We start from the raw sequence: 17,992 nt of genomic DNA, 5'->3' as shown, positions 1-17,992 counted from the left end.
TTGAGGTCGGGTGGAGGCGTTTGCTGTATCGTATGGTTTATGGTGGTCCTTGTTGGTAACCATCTGGGAGATTGGGACGTGGTAACTTTGATAGGGTTGAAATCAGCGGCTATTCCTTCTATTTCGGGGGTACGGTGAAGTTACGTATAGGGATAGAGAGTTCAAGAATTAACTGTGTGGGGTAGGCATGTTTGTTGGTAGCTGTTATAGTAAGTATTAACCTTCGAGTGATGCCTCCTAATAAGCAGTCGCATGTCATGGAGGAGTCCTGGCCCACTGAAGAGGAGGAGCGACAGTCGTCGTCCTCGTCAGTGAGTTCTAATGGTAAGAAGCGTTGTTAGGAGTGCGCTGTGGTTGGCAGTGTTGGAATATATGTTCAGGAGTTTCCTCACTGGGGTTTCGCCTGTTTTACGTGAAGTGGAGTAATACTCTGTGAAAAACACGATATTCGGGAAATGCAGTAGTCGTGAAATATATTTTTCACTGGTGTTTTTCATATCACTAGGGTGAAACTCCACTGATTACGATTTCGGATAAAGTGTAGAGTAGCCAACGGAAATTTCTCAAAGTTTTCGCAAAATTTTCATGTCGGCTGCACATATGTATTGATATTTTCGAGCTACGTGGATATAATCGTGCGTGAAAATCTCACATTTTTTCCCACAAATTCTTATTACGTACTCTTATACTTCCAGCATGTGTCAATCTTTGAGTTCCGAAGAACTCTGCCTGTCTGTTTAGTATTTACGCAAGATGAAGAGAATTCGGTACAGGCTAACGAGGTCCCGATGGAGTGTCCATCGTGGAGAACAAGTACGTGTGGGGGGAACTACTGTAGCTGACGGTGTGGGAAAATATGCACATAGCCAACTACATGGGTGGAAATTTCGAGGTAAATTCTCATTGGTTTTCGTAAACATCTTCTACCCGAATTGGTATGTAAACTTCTATTATTACTGAGGAATCAGCGGAGGAAAGCGAACATAAGTTCTAACACTGGTATCCAGTGTGGGAAAGTATGCACATGGTCAACTACATGTGTGGCCGTCGGTATGAAATTTTTGAGGAAATTTTGGGAAACTCTCATTGGTTCTCGTACATTTCTACCCCACTTCGTATATAAACTTCTATAATAAGTGAGGGAAATTCCGAGCTCAGTTGAGGAAAGCGAAGATAAATTCTAACACTGGTATCTGATCGCACCAGAGAGGCTATTCAGATTCGAAGCGGCACTCAGCCGGCGGAGAAGATTGTTGTGGAGCAGATGGAGTCAGCAGTAACTTGAATGCTCTACAGCGTTCTCGACCCCTTATTGCTTTCCCTCAGCTATCGCATCCCAGGCTGTGAGAATTCAGGAGCTCGAACGGCGTGAGTTCGCATCAGCCACGTCATAGAGGAGCCTGTTGTCGCTTGTAGGTATCCGTGAGCTGGAGTCCAGGGCGCGACAATGTGAGAGGATGGTTCTGAGATGGACTGCTTCAGCTTGCTTTTCTATTTTCAGTTCCGTCGGGGGAGATTCTAGAGAGACCATCACAGCAACGAGGTGAGCTACTGTATTAGATCATCATAAGCAGTGTTTTCTCAGTTGAGGAGGTTCCCCTCACTCCATACGGTAGAGGTCCACAAAAGCAAATAATTCCACAGTGTGAGGCTGTTCATAGCTGTACGGTTGTTGACTATGTGTTGTTGTTAGTTATGATGTTACATAAGGACGGGAGCGACTTGACTGGGATGATGGGTGAGTGACCCCTTCCCAACTGCGGGGTTGTTGTTGTCGCCGTTGTAGGTTACAAGAATTGCGACGCTCAAAAAAGGAGCATCTGGTCAGCGCAAACTCATGCGTCCGCGGACAGAGGGGCTTGCCTCGTCGAGTCGTATCGGGGTGGCATTAGTATTGATGATGGAGCTGAGCAAGGGGGCACACCTGCGTCCCTGCCGACCGTACCGTACCCCACGCAACTTACCGAGGATAGCTACTCTCAGCTGATGAGTAGGTCTACAATAGGCGGCTTCCTCGTAGGGGTTTTGCTCAGGCCCGGAGCCAACGTTGTTACCGGAGTTTGATGAGTCGAATCTATTTGACCACCACGGTGATTGGGGAAGTTATAATGACGGTCAAGAATGTACTCGGTCGGATTTGGTGTTGGATGACCCCCCTATGAGCGTCCAGGATGAGCTCTGTAGAGGTGACAAAAACTGTTGTTGGTCCTAGCTGGTCGAGGAGGGATATTTCAGATTTGGAGAGTGAAGGTCGCAAGAGGAAGGCGGCAAGCATAGAAGGGACGGATGATGGTGGGATGGTTTTGGGCTAGATCCGTATCTTTAGTAGGGGACCTCGGATATCTTTCGGAGTCCTATATCGCACTGAATAGCCGTCCTTAAAAATCTATAGTTTCCTCTGTTACTATCATAGGAACATCGCGGAATTGGTTTTCTAGTTGAGGCACTTTCTATCTGTACATTGCATATTCGCCATTTTTTTCGCATTTTTTCAAGCTGTATATAGACCGACCCCGCAAAGCTGAATCTATCTCGATCTCTGTAGTGATGTGATATATTTTAAAAACTAAATATAATGTTAATCTAATGTATTGAATTGCTAAATATATGATGAAAATGTGGTAGCTTTAATATATGAGATTAACAATAACGTTAATATAGAACAATATTGATATTATAATCCTTGAGCTGTATCCGACCCCACAAAACTCAACCGGGTCATTAAATGATAACCGCGTGTCTCTGAGGGCTGTTGTACCATTGTGGGCACGTAGATGAGGCTGTAGAGGATAATGTATTTAGGTCAAGTTGAGCCCACGTACTCATCGGAGTGGTTGGCCAACGATGGAGGTAGGCTGAGGTCTTATTGTTTGGAACACTGTGTGTGTTGCTCTGTAAGGCTCCAGCGTAGACCAGCGCGATGGGAAGAGGCGAGTTACGACGACGACCTCTACAGCTCTAGCGTTGAGGCCGTCGCAGACGGGTGAGTACTTGTTTTATGGTAGTGTACTATTACACTTGATACTTTACTATTACATGAGGTCAGTATTGAGCATTGCTGAGATGCACTAGTACCTTGATTATTGGTAAGCATATCGTTGCTGCAGCAAAGACGGGATTAGCCCTCATAGACCTGCCTGTAGTTCTTGTGCGATAAAAGGGTTCAGAGTGAATGTCCCTGTCAATTAGCATGTGTGATCGTTCCCCGAGGAGAATCTTCGCTGTGCGGAAGATCTTTGTTATGTTCAGGCTGCGTGGGTACTCCTGTATCTGAAGTGTCGCAGAAGGCTCCATCAAGACGCAAACCGACGGCGGTGCATCGCGGAGGTAGGTGGGGTTATATTTTGATGTTAGTTGACGTGGTGTGTCGGGATCTCAGGCCCGGGAAGGAATATATCGGCTGAGTCTGTCGTTTCGTTGCAAGAAACGAAGCAGAAAAAGAAGATGGATGATGGGCCTGTCAGGAAGGCTCCTGGTGGTGAGTGGGTTCTCTCCTATGGGTTGGAACAGTTATATGTTATCAGTTATATATTAGTAATAACTATATAAGTCTATATAAGTTCATATAAGTTAACTATATACAGTTCTATAACTGTAATATATTAGTATAACATGTATAACTGTATAATAACTGTTTAGTATTAGTATATATCAGTATATCAGTTATATATATAGTTATATAAAGTCTGAGTTAGTTTTTAGTCTACATAAACCCATGAGTTACTATTACCGTGGATGGTGGTTTATAAGGGATGTTTACGGCCCTAGCCTAGTGAAATGCATATGAGGAGTTATACGTAACCTGTTTCGATACAGTATGAAGTATTAGATAGTTTTATAGTAGCTGCTGTGGTTGGCTGCAGCATTTCCTGGTCAATTAAATACCTTGCCTGAATTTTCGATATTTTAACTATTTTTTCAAAGTTTTTTTTACCGACTGTTTCTGATGAATTACTCGAAGTTTCTATTGAATAGCTGACCATATCAAATACGTACTGACGTCCATCAACGCAGTTAGCCTTGGCGACACGACACAAACGGGTACCCGATCCAATCCTCTCCATCTCAACGCAAGCCATAATTCACAAGAAACATGCAGAATCGAGCATATCCCATAGCTATGACATGCATAGCCTCTGGAGGGTAACTGCCCGTACCAGAAATTTCCCCTGAGAGAGGCAACGGACTGTTTGTAAAGCAATCATGATCATTGCATGATCCATAGAGTTTGGTGACACCAGTGGGGACAGCACCATCCAGCATCTCTATGAGAGATCATCAGTCTCTTGTATTCTCATTAACGTTGATGAGAGAAGTCGATACATTTTGAATATGATCAGCTACTCTACTGAAACTTTGGGTAAACCACCGAAACCGTCGGTAAAGTAATGAAAAAAATTTTTCCAATTTTTTTGGACAAAACATTGAATTGATGTGAAAGTACTGTAGTTGACACTTAAAATTGCACCAATTGTGGGAAGTGTGAAGCAACGCTGCTCAGGGACTCAGAAGGCATCTCAAGAGAGCTCACAGATCAAGGACGTATCACGTGCTTGGTCGAGGCACCAATCACGAAGTTATCTCTTCACTTGGTCACATTCTGAGGATATCGATAAGGCTAAGCCTTGCGATATGGGGAAGGAGGAGCTCAGCGGTATAATACTCACTATCAATAGAGGCAAAAGTCTATTATACTACTCCATTTTTCACGAGCGACATAAGGATGGCAACATGCACGCCCACTTCCTCATGAAGTATGCAACTCCGACCCGGTGGAAACAACTGGCCGATACTCTCCGCAACGTCTATCGCATTTTCGCATCGGTCAGCTGTGCTGTGCCGAAGCCAGGGTTCAAAATCTGCATGTACCCAGTGCTCTTCAGCTACTGCTTCCGAACCAATCCTGATAAGCCTCTGATAGACCTCGATTTGAAACCATATCTTTCCGAGAGGCACCCCGATCCTACCGCGCTGATAGTCCCTCGAACGCGGCAGGAGAAGGCGAAACGAGTTAGAGCGATGGATAGATGTGACTTCCAGGAGTTCGTGGTGAAGAATAATATAAAAACAGAGAATGAGGTTTTGGAGTACGCCTGCAGGGACAAAGCGCTCAATATGCTTGCAATGAATTTGAAGACGGACATCCAGGCCCTCATTGATCGGTCGTGGCAGATCGCGGGAGCTGCGCGGCGACGCGTGGAGGAGAGCAAGAGCCCTATGGAAAAGGTCAAGGCTTGCCTCGGAGCCGAATGTTCGTGTGCTAGTCCTGGCCTGTGGTTTGAGAAAGTATCAGAAGTTGTGGTACGGAATCTCCGACAAGAGGGAGCGGAGAGGCTACGGGAGGACATAATAAGGAACCTTGAGGAAGGACGGTCGAAGCAAACGAATGTGGTGATCTATGGTGTGGCCTCCAGCGGCAAAACGGCGATCCTACAGCCGTTAACACGAATACTAAAGTGTGCAACGACACCTGATTCGGGCAAGTTCTCTCTCGAAGATCTGCTGGAATGTGAGTGCATCTTCTGGAACGACTTCCGTTTGAAAAGCCTGGGTGAGGCTTGCGATATGGGGAAGCTGCTGAACCTCCTGGAAGGCGGCGGCATCAAGATTAGCCGACCTCGAAATCACAAGCAGAATGACTCTTTTTTCACGAAGCTGGTACCTATTTTTATAACGTGCAATGCTCTCCCTAGCCCTCGGGAGGAGCAAGATAGAGAGCCTTTGATTGAGAGGCTTCAGCGACGTCATTTCTTTCCGTATATGATCGATCATAAGGAGCAGGTGAGACGGATCGATCCTTGCACCCGATGTTTTGCTGAATGGCTTTTCACTGCCACCTTAGCTCAGACTCGGCATGAATGATGATGATGTTTTAGATACTTTTCCTCCTCCTGTTTGGTTGTTATCAATTCGTGTCGTCGCTGCTCTTGTCCACTCAGATTTCCAGCGCTGTAACGGTTGAAGGTTGACTACTAGATAATCCCAAGCAACATGTGCATGAATATAGAGTGCTTTCAACTGTTCTTGCTGTGGTGTTAGTCAATTGGGAATCTGAGCCAGTATCGGATTGCTTGTTCTCTTCCCTCGGCTAAGCTCAGGAGTTTTACCGTTTACTATATGAATATAAATATGTATACTGGAATTTCACCCGTTTAACGTGAAATGGCGCAGAGCGCGATATTCGCGGTGATATGCAGTAGTCGTGAAATATATTCTTGCTAGTGTTTTCACATCACCCGTGATGATCACGGGTGAAACTCCATTGTTTAGAGGTTCACTGTAAATAGACAGGCCCTGATTGTGCCTGCGGCAGAGTGGAACGAGTACGTCCTTCATCGCTGGTTGTGAGTTTTCAGTACTGCTATCAGTCTAAGGCTCAGTCGGTCTGATGTTGATATCATCAATATGATTAGAACGTTGATTACCTTGATAGTCCCCAAGTAATGTCGAATCCATCACACACTTCCGCCTCCAACCATGGCCAACCTCTTGTTGATGATGGTGAGTGCACTCTGGGAAACAACCCCTCGTTCTTCTTTTCACTACTACTACTACTACAGTTCTAGTATCGGCATGTCTTCTGATTGCTTCTTTCTATATTGTGGGCTCCGATTCGGAGTTCATTACCTCTTCCTACTACTGCTGATATTCTTTCCGCTTCATGCTTCGTATCGCATCGATTTTGTGTGCTGTACGGCTATGAGGTTCTCCCCCTTGGCTGTAGTTACCATGCAGTACTACTCCAGCCTGCCGGAGGGAACTCTTCCGATTGTCGATGATGATGAGACCATCCCGTACCCTGCGTGTTCGGCGTCGACTGTGGCCGAGAGTGAGCCTAATAGATCATAACAACTTCCAATGGCTGCTTTCCTTTCAGTGGGAAGGGACGGCCCTTCATCGATGGTTGCTCGCCAAAACCTCGAGATCATGGCTCTCAAGGAACGTGAGCTGTTCAGTTGATAGTGTGGTCGAGTGACTCTCCTATTGGCAGGCATACGCGTTTTGGAGGAGGAGAAAAGGTGGTTGGAGTGGCGTGAGGGAAACCATTAAAGAAATAGTTGATAATATCTTCTTCATGTTTCAGGTCTCCATAAAACTTGCATCAAGTGCCGTGAATGCCCGTGCCGCAGACAGGAGGAAGTGAAAAGACAGGCTCTCGATCTATGTAAGTCTGTAGATAATCGCGAATGACATTAATAGAAACGTTAAGTCTGGGGGTTGATGATGGGTCGTGGTGAATGCGAACTTGAAACGAATGACTTGAACTTCAACAAACTCGTTGCCAGCAGTAATCAACTACCGTGTCGAGAAGTGGTACAGTACGCGCAATCCAAAGACCCATTTCGTGTGGCAGCCTCAACTTCCTAACTACTGCTCATATAAACCTGAAATTTCGTATAGGAACTCTCTGAATATGGTTACATTGTTTAAATATTCCACGGACTTGATATTCAAAAAAAACACTTTTCGGATCCCCGTTGTGCACCTTCCAATTCTAAAAGAGAACAAGATAACAAATAAAATCCGTGGTATATCTAAACAATATGACTATTTTCAGAGTTCCTATACAAAATTTCAGGTTGATATGAGCAGTAGTTCTTGGGGTGGTCACACGAAATTGGATCCTTAGATTGCGCGCACTGCATACTCTTGAAAGCAAACGTGGTTTGGCATCGCCTAACACGCCCGAAGAAGGTTTCCTTAGCCGATAGGCTCCACGTACAACCCTGGTTCGATACCCACACCTGTGTTTTTTCACATAACTTCGGTTGTAGATGGCGTGGTATGAGATACGACACTTATAAATTATATACTGAAGCAACGTAGGAGGATATACAACTACATGTGTCGATGACAATATGGAAAATTTGATGAAATTTCGGGAGACTGCTTTTGATTTCCGAATACTCCTACCCAAATTTGTATATATATTCCTATAGTTAGTGAGAAAACTCCTGAGCTCAGCTGAAGAGAACGAGCATATATTAATAGTAGGTGTAATCTCAGGTGAACTCCAGAAGGATGAGGAGCTCGTCATAATGGATGTGGGGGAGGAGGGTCTGGTCCGTCACCAGTCTCGAAGCTTCCTCTTCTCCTGGCCACTCACGACTGAAGATGATGATGACGAGAAGGCTAAGAGCCGTGCCGCTTCCATGGTTGTTGAAATCAACAAGGGGAAGACTCTGCACTACTTCTCAATCTTCGTTGGCCACCCCGACCAGCATCCATCATCGGGTCGGCGGCTCATCCACTGCTTGTTGAAGTACGGTACGCCCACTCGGTGGAAGCAGCTCTCTGATACACTCCGCGACGGGTACCAGATCGTTGCGTCGATTCGCTGCGCTCTTCCCAAGACCGGCTTCAAGGCCTGTATGTACCCCGCCCTCTACGTGCACTGCCTCCACTCCATCGACTCCAAGCCCTACCTTTCCTCTGCTCATCCCTCCCCGAGGAGCTTCATCCGATCAGGGAAGGGGCCGGGCGCCAAGACTAGAACTGTCCGTGCTCCGGAGGATGGCGATGTTGGGGAGGGTGCGGTATGTTGCAATGCAGTGGAGGGATATGTTGGTAAGGGTGGAACGAAGGCCGTGAGCTTCGGCGAAGGCATGCAATGCTCGAGTGGAAAGCCGAGAAGTGGGGTGGAAGGTGAGGACAGGATGGATAAGGTCGAAGGCTGCCTCGAGGAAGAATGCAGTTGTGAAAGTCCTAGTCTGTGGTTGAGGAGAATATCGCGTTTGGTGATGCACAACTTGGGGGAAGAGGGAGCTCAACAGCTGAGAGAGGACATAATAGAGAATATCGAGGAGGGACGGTCGAGTAAGACGAACGTGGTGATTTATGGTGTGCCCTTCAGTGGCAAGGCTGCTATACTGCGACCCCTGGCTCAAATTCTGAAGTGCGCTAAGGTTTCCAAGAAGGGCAAGCTCTCACTGAAGGGGCTATCCGACTGCGAGTGCATCTTGTTCAATCAATTCTCTTTGGAGCATCTGGGCGACGGTTTGGACTTGGAGACGCTCCTCAGCCTCCTTGAAGGCCGCCCTGTTGAGGTGAATAATACCACCACTTTCGACGAGTTGGTACCAATATTTATCACTTGTAATTCGCTCCCTGAGCCACAAGGAGAACGACATAGGAACGCCCTCCGTGAAAGGCTAGGACGATGTCATTACTTCCCACACAAGTTGGAGAGGGATGAGAGGGAAAAACCCATCAAACCCTGCTGCCGTTGCTTCGCTGATTGGCTTCTCACCGAACGATACCGTAACACAGACAAAGCATGATTAATGTTGTTTCTTGTCCCCGACTATTGAGTGCCTTAATGTGATCCCATAACGCTGCACACGATCGACATACTCCCCGAACTCGTTCCCGTTGTGGTTCACTGATAGGAATGGCCCCTGCGGCTCCTCCATGTTGTCATGACTCTATGTGATGGATTTCTTCCATGCATGGAAATGTTGAGTGCGCTTCCGTCGGCCTTTGCATCTGTTGTGTTCGTTAGTGAAAGTGGATGGGCTCGATAGTAAAGTATCGTACTGCTTGTCTCGTAAGCTCGCTGATTGACTTGTCTTTGCGAAAAAGCAAAAATCTGTGTGAGTACTACTCACTGAGTAGTAATCCGCGACCATCAGCGGCAGTCGAGGCCTCCGTCGAGTTAGTTCGAACAGTTTTGAAATATGCCTAACGCGTCACCCAAGCTTCCTCACAGAGCCCAGCGGACATTTACGAATGATGGTAAGCGGGACGCCTCAGTCGATATTAACCATAGCCTTAATGGAGCACTTCGAGATGAGCCTCCTTTCAGTAGGTCGCCTTCCTCGTTATGTGTTCTGTAGTTTAGCTCCAGCACGTGTGTGACTTTGAGAGTGTCCTAAGGCGAACACAACTCATCGACTTGAAAAGAAACTGCACAGTAGAGTAGTTCGACGTGCTAAGCATCGGTTGACAGGCAGATTATAGCGCTATAGAATTTCGTCTAAGGTCCGAGCCTGCCAGCGATCGAGTCCAATGAGGATACTATCCAGTACCCTCCATGGGCCGACTGTGATCCGGAAAGTAGCTACAATGAACTGCCACCGCCTTTTGAGTTTTGTCATTCAGCCATCCATTCCTTATGTCAAGAGAACATGTCCCTCAGACGACGTGAGTTTTCAGCTGGAGATCTGCCGATTCTCGTCCTGATCAGGTATTGAAACGTTGGAGCAGGAGAAGGAGTGGTTGGAACGAAGTAAGCCCCGCCTTTGGCCGGGTGCCGTTCATCATATCGTCTGGGACTGTGTCAGCTCTAGCCACCAAGAGTGCATGTAAGAAGTGTTCGAGGTGTAACTGCACGAAGATTGGGGTCGTTCCTGTTGTGACAGACGATGAGGAGGAGAATTCTGAAGGTGAGCTTTCTTATTAAACATTCTAGGGTGAATGGAATCACGTCGCTGGCTTGAGAACTCGCCGTTTTAGCGTCTCTACTCGAACTTCTGTAAAGGTTATGTCCTAAGCCTTTGCGGACAGTAAATCTTAGAGTCGATTCAGAAGCATAGCGATTCAGGTGAGATTGTTGATGTCGAGCTCAAGTGTGTGAACGACGAGAACCTGAGGACGCAGGCTCGAACATACTTATGGACTTGGCCGGAGAGCAACACACCGAGCCGCAGGCAGCCCTATGAGGTAGATGATGAGGAAGTGAGAGCTATCTTTGAGGCCGCTACCTCGGACAAAGGGCTGCTCTACTACTCGGTGTTCTTCGAATGTCGTGGTCTCGAGGACGACAATCGGCCTAAGGCGATTCACTTCATTACGAAGTACAAGCTCCCGAGGAGATGGAAACAAGTGGCCGATCGTTTGAGTCAAGACTGGAACATTGACGCCTTTGCACGCGTGCCAGCAATGACTATCAAGCGTGATACGTATCAAATCATGTTCGTCCACTGCTACCGGGCATACGGGCCATCCAAGGAAGGCGGACTCAAGCCTCTGTTCTCTCCTCGCCACCCGCCTCTCGCCGACATTCTCCCACACAGTCTACTCCCTCGAGTGGAGGAGACATGGCCTCTGCCTGAGGCATGTATAAGTGAGATTGCTCATGACGACGACACCGAGCTGTGACCGTTTCTGTTATTCCATCGGTTGTGTCCATCAATCACCCTCATCTACTAGATTGCATCGTACTTTACTGAATGACCGACCACTCGCAGAGAGCATTGATTTCTGGTTTCGGGTTAGGGTATGATTTTTTGGTGAGCACGACGTCTTCGCGGCTTGCGATAATAGGGATAGGCAGCCCATCATAGGCCTTAAAGGCCTGGCCTTTAAATTTCGAACTGAGCCGAAATAACTCCAGTCTAACTCCCTGTCAAATCAATGCATCTGGCAGGAATGAGATCTTCGTAGCCAAGAAATTAGAGGCCTCAGCCTAGTCATTTATGGTTCACCCTGACAGCTGTACCATGGGTGGTGGACAATCGTGTTTCGATTGAATGTGTGGTGATCCCCCTACGAGAAAGGCATTGTATGTTGTTGGACGGTTTGGTTTGCTCTATTTCGCTGTGGCGCCCTCACCATTGCTCATCTTTTAGCTGCTGAAGTCGCGGAGGACGGAGCGTTATATTAGTTTACCGCTACTGATGGTGCGGCGCTATAGACACTTGTTGTGATCGAAGACCGTCGGATGCCCATTCAGTTGATCCTTGCATGAGCATTGCCATAAATTGGCCTATCGGACCCTTCACTCTCCCACCAGAGCTGCTGGCGCTCGAAGCTACTGATGAGCACATTTTCTCTCGCTACGATGACGGATCGAGCGAGCGACGTATTTTCTGCAATGTGAGAAGTCTCGTCTGGCATTCCTATTCACTAGTTGTCGCTTGTACAGGTGCCACTGCTTGAGAATGAGTTGGACCAGCTGGAGGAGCTAACTGAGCACCTCTGCCGTCTAGGTATCGCATTGAGGAGGCGGATGGAGTCCAAGAGGCTGAGGTCCGGCAAACCGCATGGTTACTTCCCATGAAGATGCGAAATTATCGGTCGTTCAGATACCTGCACGCTGCAGCTGGAAGTGTGAGGAAAGTGGCAAACATGATGATGGAAACAGAAAGCTGGAGTGAGATCATTCTGTGCTATTGTACACATAGCCGTATCGAGAGCGCTTCTTCTCCATCTGCTCAGGAAAGTCGTTCTTCAGCAAGCCGATCGATGACAGAGAGATCTTCAATGACCTCAATTTGGCAAGTCCTTTTGTTCGAGCGACACGGCCTCAGTCATCCAGTATGAGTCTATCAGGGTTTTGTCTACATTTCGGGACGAGACAAGCTCTTGCGGCCGTGCCTTGTGGTACGAGTGACGGAGATGCTGAGACATGCTGTGGACCAGAATACTTCCCTACGGTGTGTGTGCTTCCTCATGGAGTTCATCATACGGTCAGCCTAGGCGACGTTTGAACTACCGTGGCTCTTCTCCGGAAGATAGGTATATGCTTCTCCCGGGGAAGTGTGAAAGTACCGTCACCCTCTTGGACTTGGGAAATATTGGCCTCATGCAGTTCTTGCCGGCGGTGTCGCGGACGCGAGCCATATTCGGGGTAAGACTCACATTCTGGTTCTATGCAAGTACGACCGTATACCAGGGGTCGGGTTGACTGAATGACTTTATGAAGGACTCATCGTTGAATTACACGCTCATCGGTTCGGAAACAAGCCGACGACGGCATTGATCTTCGAATTGATACGCTTCATTCAGTGTGGAGGGAGCAGACTGTGAGAAAGTTTTTTCAGGTCTTAGCTGAGCACTATGTGGGACGGTCTGCTCTTACGTTTGTGACGAGCGCACCGTCTGCCCTCGAGAAGTTGATCAGCGGCCTAGTGCCCGAAGAAAAGCGACGGAAAATCGTCTATGTGAAGGACGTCGATGACATTGCTAAGTAACGGTCGAACTAACTTCATGGTTACTGAGATTGGTCTGTAGGCACTTCCACGACGATCAGCTCGAGGTGCGGTATGGAGGGCGCAAAATGACTATCACGAGCTTCTATCCCATAAACCACCTGAGCTCGAGGTCAGGGCTGCCCACCGCGAGTGCTCTCCTCGACACATGCACATTCCGAAAGTCCTTCTGGTTCTCAGCTATACCTTCGCTGGAGAGAGAGAACGCGAGTTGTTGGCCTCTTGTCATAGGTGGGTCTGACCCACTGGGTCACCTCCCTGCATGCTGAGCCTTGTTCTTCATAGGTGTTTGGGGCTTCCGACTATACGTGGAAACCTCTGGGAGCGAGGGGCGCCACATGCACCATTACGATACGCCGCTGAGGCTCCGCAATACTTCATTGCCCTAGGCCTGCCGCCACCTGAGAGCGTGACCCGCCTCATGCAAATCTCAACGCATCTTTTTCTATCCACAGACGATGTTCACAAGTGAAGATCAAGCGGTCGAGGAACGGCCCGGAACCCCTGGGGGTGTTTGCAGAATTCTGCTAGGGGTTGCCGTGAGCTTCAGTAAGCGGTCAAGAGACAGTATTCGTTGCATTATTAGAATCTACCGAGCCCTGTACCGGAAGGCACTATGCAAGATATGATGGCGGATGACTACGACTTGGTGAGCCTAAGCCCTCTTCCGTGCTCCTATCATCTACTAGGTGGTGACACATGCATACGGTGATTCAGGGAGTGGTGGAAGGTGCGGTTTGTGCCCGATTGGAACCTGCTCATTTTGTCTTGTCTAGTTCTCCCTTTGGGAAGGAGAAGCGTTCACGGATAGCGAGCACAGGTTCTGAGGGGACACAAGCCACGAAGTAAGAAGAATGCTCCAGTGCGATGTAACCTTGTAGCTTTCGAAGCTCATCGGCGATGGTCTCAAGGGAGCTTCGAGGAATAGTAAAGAGACGGGATGAAGGTATCACTAGATGATGAGTAGGTTCACGTGATGCGTCTATTTAGGATCTGCTCGAATACTGGGACCTCGGTTGACGCCCGAAAGACCAGTGAGTGGGGCAACGAGATGGATGTGTATTTCTCCTTTCCCAACCGATCCATCGAATGCACAACCTCATCTACTCTCTAGAGAGCCCCTAGTTAGAGACTATTGGGCGTCGGCATTGCGTACATATCGACTTGCGCACGCGTGCAAACCATTATCTCTGGTGCAGGCGTGCAAAAAATGATTCCGATACTTCGTGTGTTTATCTAGTAACCACATAGCCGTTCGCTGCCTCCCAGAGAATCCCGCTCGGACTACCGTGTCCAACGTCGAGCTCCGACACCGCAGTTAGACGAGGCCAGCCACTCAGTGATGGGGCCGTGCCCTCTCCGGCTCATGGGAATCCGATTCCTCGTTCGACCTCGGCTTGGGCATCGTCATGGTTATGCCGTTTTTGCATACCACAGGGCGAATTCGAATGAGAGAAAGAATGGGCCTCGTCGACGTTCATTGAGACCTCGAGGTGTTTTAGAAAACATGCTGTAGAGTGGTAACGCATGATCGACCTGATGCCTGACCACTTGCCTCTGACATGTATCGTTTCACTGACGCGTACACTATCACTTGTTTGATGTTGGGCTTATGAGTAATACTGGATCATGGAGTCTATAGGTTAGTTAATTTCACGATGAAGTGAAGGGGCGTTTCGATAGATTGTTTTTGATGAATCGAAAGCTCTTGATTGCACTTCCTCCAGCCGTGCGCATCAGCCATCGCGGAATTGCTCACGCTGTTGAGCGATTGGCTTTACTGGAAAAGGGCGTATCAGAAGCTGACGATGGCCAAGTGTTACTCAGCAGAACAAGAGATCTGATGAGGCTTTTGAAACGAGATAGTCAGCACCTTCAAAGTGAGGGAATTCTGTCACCCCGGGGGGCCATGGATCTCCTCACCAAGGTAGTTTCTGAGAGAGTAGACCAGTTAGAACCAAGTGAATGCTGCGAGCTGCTGTACTTCCTCGCGGAGGGACGGCGTTGGACGGTATGCGACAAGGGGACTATTGATGGTCTTTTGAAAAGGGCCTTAGCGAGAGAACGTATATCCCCGAGAGACTTGTCGATTGCACTTCATGTGAGTACAGTCCTTGAGCTCGAGGGCGACAAACGGACGAGGAAGGCGATCACAGCAGCCATTACCAAGCTGGACTTCACCGAATCTACGTTCAAGGACATCGCCCGATTAGCTGTGGTCCTGGGTGCATGTACAACGCGGAATTTCATATCAGAGAGCCTCATTGAGCACTTGTCGGAGGCCTTATCGGCCTACTACCCCAAGCAGGATCTTACTGCTGAGTTGCTGATACTGGCGAGCAGCGCTCTGGTCAGTCTGTGCCGTGCCCTTCCTCGGGAAGCATCTGTGAAAGGCCGAGGCGAGTTACTGGACAAGCTACTCGCGCATCAGAGTGATTGGAGCTCGATCGCAGTGTGTGACGTTGTATATAGTGCCTACGTACTTGGGAGGCCCCTACAGGACGTGGCTCTTATAGAGAAGATGCTCGACACCTTTGACCCGGCACAGGTGAGTGAGCGACTTCTGACAATTCATGGGGATCGCCCCGGATACCAAAATGGGGTTGACAATTGCCGATTTTGAAATAGCATTATTTACGTTACCGGAGTGCTCGGATGATTCCTTATCCCTGGTGTTCTCGTAGGTCAACTCATCTGACCGTCTGTGCCGGCTTCTGGCTTCTATACCCGCGACTGAGTTACCCTTCGTCGCACAGTGCTCGTTACCGTATATAAACATCAGTCACCTGTCGAGGAGCAATGCATTGAAGGTTGCCTATGGCCTATCAGCGCATGCGAGCGCCTTCACTGAGACCATAAAGGACGTGTGCGGCCGACTCGTTGACCTTGCCAATACCATGAACCATCGCCACGCTTGGGAGTGCATGGCTCTGTGCAAACGTATCCAACATGATGCCCTGCTTGAAGCAGCTTGTCGAGTATTGCTAGCCGGAAAGAAGGCATTCAAAGCAGCCGAGAGGGGCTTGTGTGATGAGGTGAAGTCCCCTCCCTTTCCTCCCTTGCGATGTTGATTGTCGTAGGTTTACAACGAGGTCAAGACGAGGCTCGGCGAAGTTCCTGCAGTCCTCGAAGACTTACATGAGAGGGTTCATGATGTTGCTGGAGTAGATGCTAAGATTGATTCGAAACAGACCCAGCCAGGTAACTTAGCGCGTTTTGGTCGTATAGGATCTTGTCTTGTCTGTTGATGTGGTTGGCCTAAGGGGGATGATGAGCGTTGTGATGTATAAGTCTTTGTGAATTGAGTCGGATATGGCTGGGTGTGCAAATCCTGGTGCCGGGAATCGAACCTTGGTCACCTGTGTGAGAATTTCGAGCCTTAACTAGTTAACCAGCTATTGCAATGCCTAGGTGAGCCAGTAGAACCCTAGTTCAACTCCTTAGGCCGTCAATTCAGTAGTCAGGCGATAGAGGATGATGATGACGATGATGAGACTTCCCTGTTTCATGATCGTGAACTGAAGTGCCTACGTGCATCGGCCAGGCGGAATGAAGTTGCCGGAGGGGACGCCTCATCAGGAGAGACAGGCAATATCTACGAGAGGTAAGTAACATGGATGATGCCGGATACTCACGCCTCGAAACTGATCCGCTGACATGCAATTTTGAGGCACTCGTCCATCTCTTGTTGAGTGGCGATGAAATGGCTGTGAATATGATGGCTCAAGACACCGCAGTAGAAAATGGATCGGGTTTGTTCTGCAGTTTCTGCCGATCGAAGCTTCTAACGATGCTCGAGAAGATGGAGGCCGGGCACGACCCAGTAGAAGAAGCGCATGCTTTGCTGAAGCGTCATCGAGATGGCAGGAAGGAGGCGCGGAGGAACGCGGGTCGGCTGTGTCTGGTTGAGGTTGATATGAGTTATTGGCGTTCAGATGAAGGACCGCAAGTAACGGGAAAGTCTCGGAAAAAACGGAAGCCAAGAAATGAGCGAGAAAAACGAAGACTCGCGATGTTCAAGATGGGAAATTACCAGCCTTTTATTTTTGCTAAGCAACAGGCAAGAAAGAATCGTCTGTGGCCTTAGTGGAATGTACAAATACAATCAGTCGCAGCAACCAATGGAATGGATTTGCAAATATTTACTGATTTCCGATTTGCTTGGCATAGTGAATCCTTCATCATGTAGTTGGAAGCCCTCCGAGAGCGAGAGATGAGCATCGCCAAAGAATGTTGGGCGCTGAGGAATCCTCATATGCGGAGGAAGCGCAGAGCTGCAGAGATACGGAAGAACGAAGAAGATCATATGCGAAGGATGTTCACTGTTTCATGAGTGTGTTTCTTGTATTCGATTGGCTACTTGAGTTCATGTGAAGCATCTCCGTCATCACAAACCCAACCTTGGACGAATCAACAGCATCGCGAACGCATAAGCACTCGAATGGAAGATGCTGGTGCATCATTATCGCTGTCCCAATACCTCGTACCCTTAACTGAGCTCATGTTGGAGATAGTCTGCATCGATTAAGTATGATCAGGCTTCCTGAGACACCTGCTATTATATCCAATATAATGTTATCCAGATCGGCAACTCCCTAGCAATAACTAATTCCATCAGGGCAATCACCCACGTTAAGACCATCACTGGTTCGCCACAGTGATGTTGGTCTTGAGATGCATCTATGACCGCTTGCGTAGATAACAGGAGTGTAGAATGGATCGATAATGTCAATGTAAGAAAAGGAGATTATAACTGACGTCTTGAGGCAGGGCAACAATTAACTGATCCCATCAGGGCTAACGAATTTGTCTAGTGCCATGAAACCTCGAGTTTATTGTCTCGTTCTCCAGCCCTAGGATGTGGTAGGCAACAGCATATATATATCTAGCAAGTATCAGCTGCGGCTTGTAGCTTTTGGAACAGTGGAGGAGATCGGCGAAGTAGTTCTCGTTGAATATCCGGTTGACTGACTATAGTGACACAAACTCGAACACAATGCATGTCTGTCCCGATCAATGCCATCACACCCCATTCCCATGCAATCTTCTAAGATGCTCCG

At 48.2% G+C, this 17,992-nt stretch overlaps 5 protein-coding genes across 5 annotated transcripts; all 5 read left to right on the top strand.

The window, feature by feature from the left end:
* Window positions 1–230: 230 nt before the first annotated feature.
* Pmar_PMAR002898 (hypothetical protein) lies at window positions 231–6,444 on the top strand (the record flags this gene model as incomplete). The annotated part of the gene is made up of 17 exons (XM_002768065.1): window positions 231–324; window positions 742–813; window positions 1,327–1,368; window positions 1,417–1,449; window positions 1,502–1,543; window positions 1,586–1,645; window positions 1,694–1,738; window positions 1,787–1,990; window positions 2,034–2,186; window positions 2,236–2,292; window positions 2,803–2,850; window positions 2,900–2,983; window positions 3,250–3,327; window positions 3,380–3,478; window positions 4,502–5,781; window positions 6,271–6,323; window positions 6,369–6,444. The coding sequence occupies 17 exons, from the start codon at window positions 231–233 to the stop codon at window positions 6,442–6,444; spliced, it is 2,520 nt and encodes an 839-aa protein (XP_002768111.1).
* A 285-nt stretch (window positions 6,445–6,729) lies between these two features.
* Pmar_PMAR002897 (hypothetical protein) lies at window positions 6,730–9,281 on the top strand (the record flags this gene model as incomplete). The annotated part of the gene is made up of 5 exons (XM_002768064.1): window positions 6,730–6,829; window positions 6,878–6,943; window positions 6,992–7,033; window positions 7,085–7,165; window positions 8,008–9,281. 5 exons carry the CDS (start codon window positions 6,730–6,732, stop codon window positions 9,279–9,281), a joined length of 1,563 nt encoding a protein of 520 aa, XP_002768110.1.
* Window positions 9,282–9,677: 396 nt separating this feature from the next.
* On the top strand, window positions 9,678–11,100 carry Pmar_PMAR002896 (hypothetical protein; the record flags this gene model as incomplete). The annotated part of the gene is made up of 6 exons (XM_002768063.1): window positions 9,678–9,735; window positions 9,982–10,056; window positions 10,102–10,143; window positions 10,187–10,228; window positions 10,284–10,385; window positions 10,544–11,100. The coding sequence occupies 6 exons, from the start codon at window positions 9,678–9,680 to the stop codon at window positions 11,098–11,100; spliced, it is 876 nt and encodes a 291-aa protein (XP_002768109.1).
* A 585-nt stretch (window positions 11,101–11,685) lies between these two features.
* On the top strand, window positions 11,686–12,914 carry Pmar_PMAR002895 (phosphoinositide binding protein, putative; the record flags this gene model as incomplete). Its single annotated transcript, XM_002768062.1, has 7 exons — window positions 11,686–11,817; window positions 11,867–11,970; window positions 12,027–12,094; window positions 12,160–12,230; window positions 12,274–12,410; window positions 12,460–12,571; window positions 12,765–12,914. The coding sequence occupies 7 exons, from the start codon at window positions 11,686–11,688 to the stop codon at window positions 12,912–12,914; spliced, it is 774 nt and encodes a 257-aa protein (XP_002768108.1).
* Window positions 12,915–14,624: 1,710 nt separating this feature from the next.
* Window positions 14,625–17,019, top strand: Pmar_PMAR002894 (hypothetical protein; the record flags this gene model as incomplete). The annotated part of the gene is made up of 6 exons (XM_002768061.1): window positions 14,625–15,480; window positions 15,617–15,967; window positions 16,013–16,133; window positions 16,377–16,536; window positions 16,698–16,822; window positions 16,868–17,019. The coding sequence occupies exons 1-6, from the start codon at window positions 14,626–14,628 to the stop codon at window positions 17,017–17,019; spliced, it is 1,764 nt and encodes a 587-aa protein (XP_002768107.1). The 5' UTR covers window position 14,625.
* Between the last annotated feature and the right edge of the window lie 973 nt (window positions 17,020–17,992).

The sequence above is a fragment of the Perkinsus marinus genome, assembly GCF_000006405.1.
Source record: "Perkinsus marinus ATCC 50983 genomic scaffold scf_1104296969090, whole genome shotgun sequence".
Classification (NCBI taxonomy): domain Eukaryota; phylum Perkinsozoa; order Perkinsida; family Perkinsidae; genus Perkinsus; species Perkinsus marinus.
This window is presented reverse-complemented; position numbering and strand designations above follow the sequence as displayed.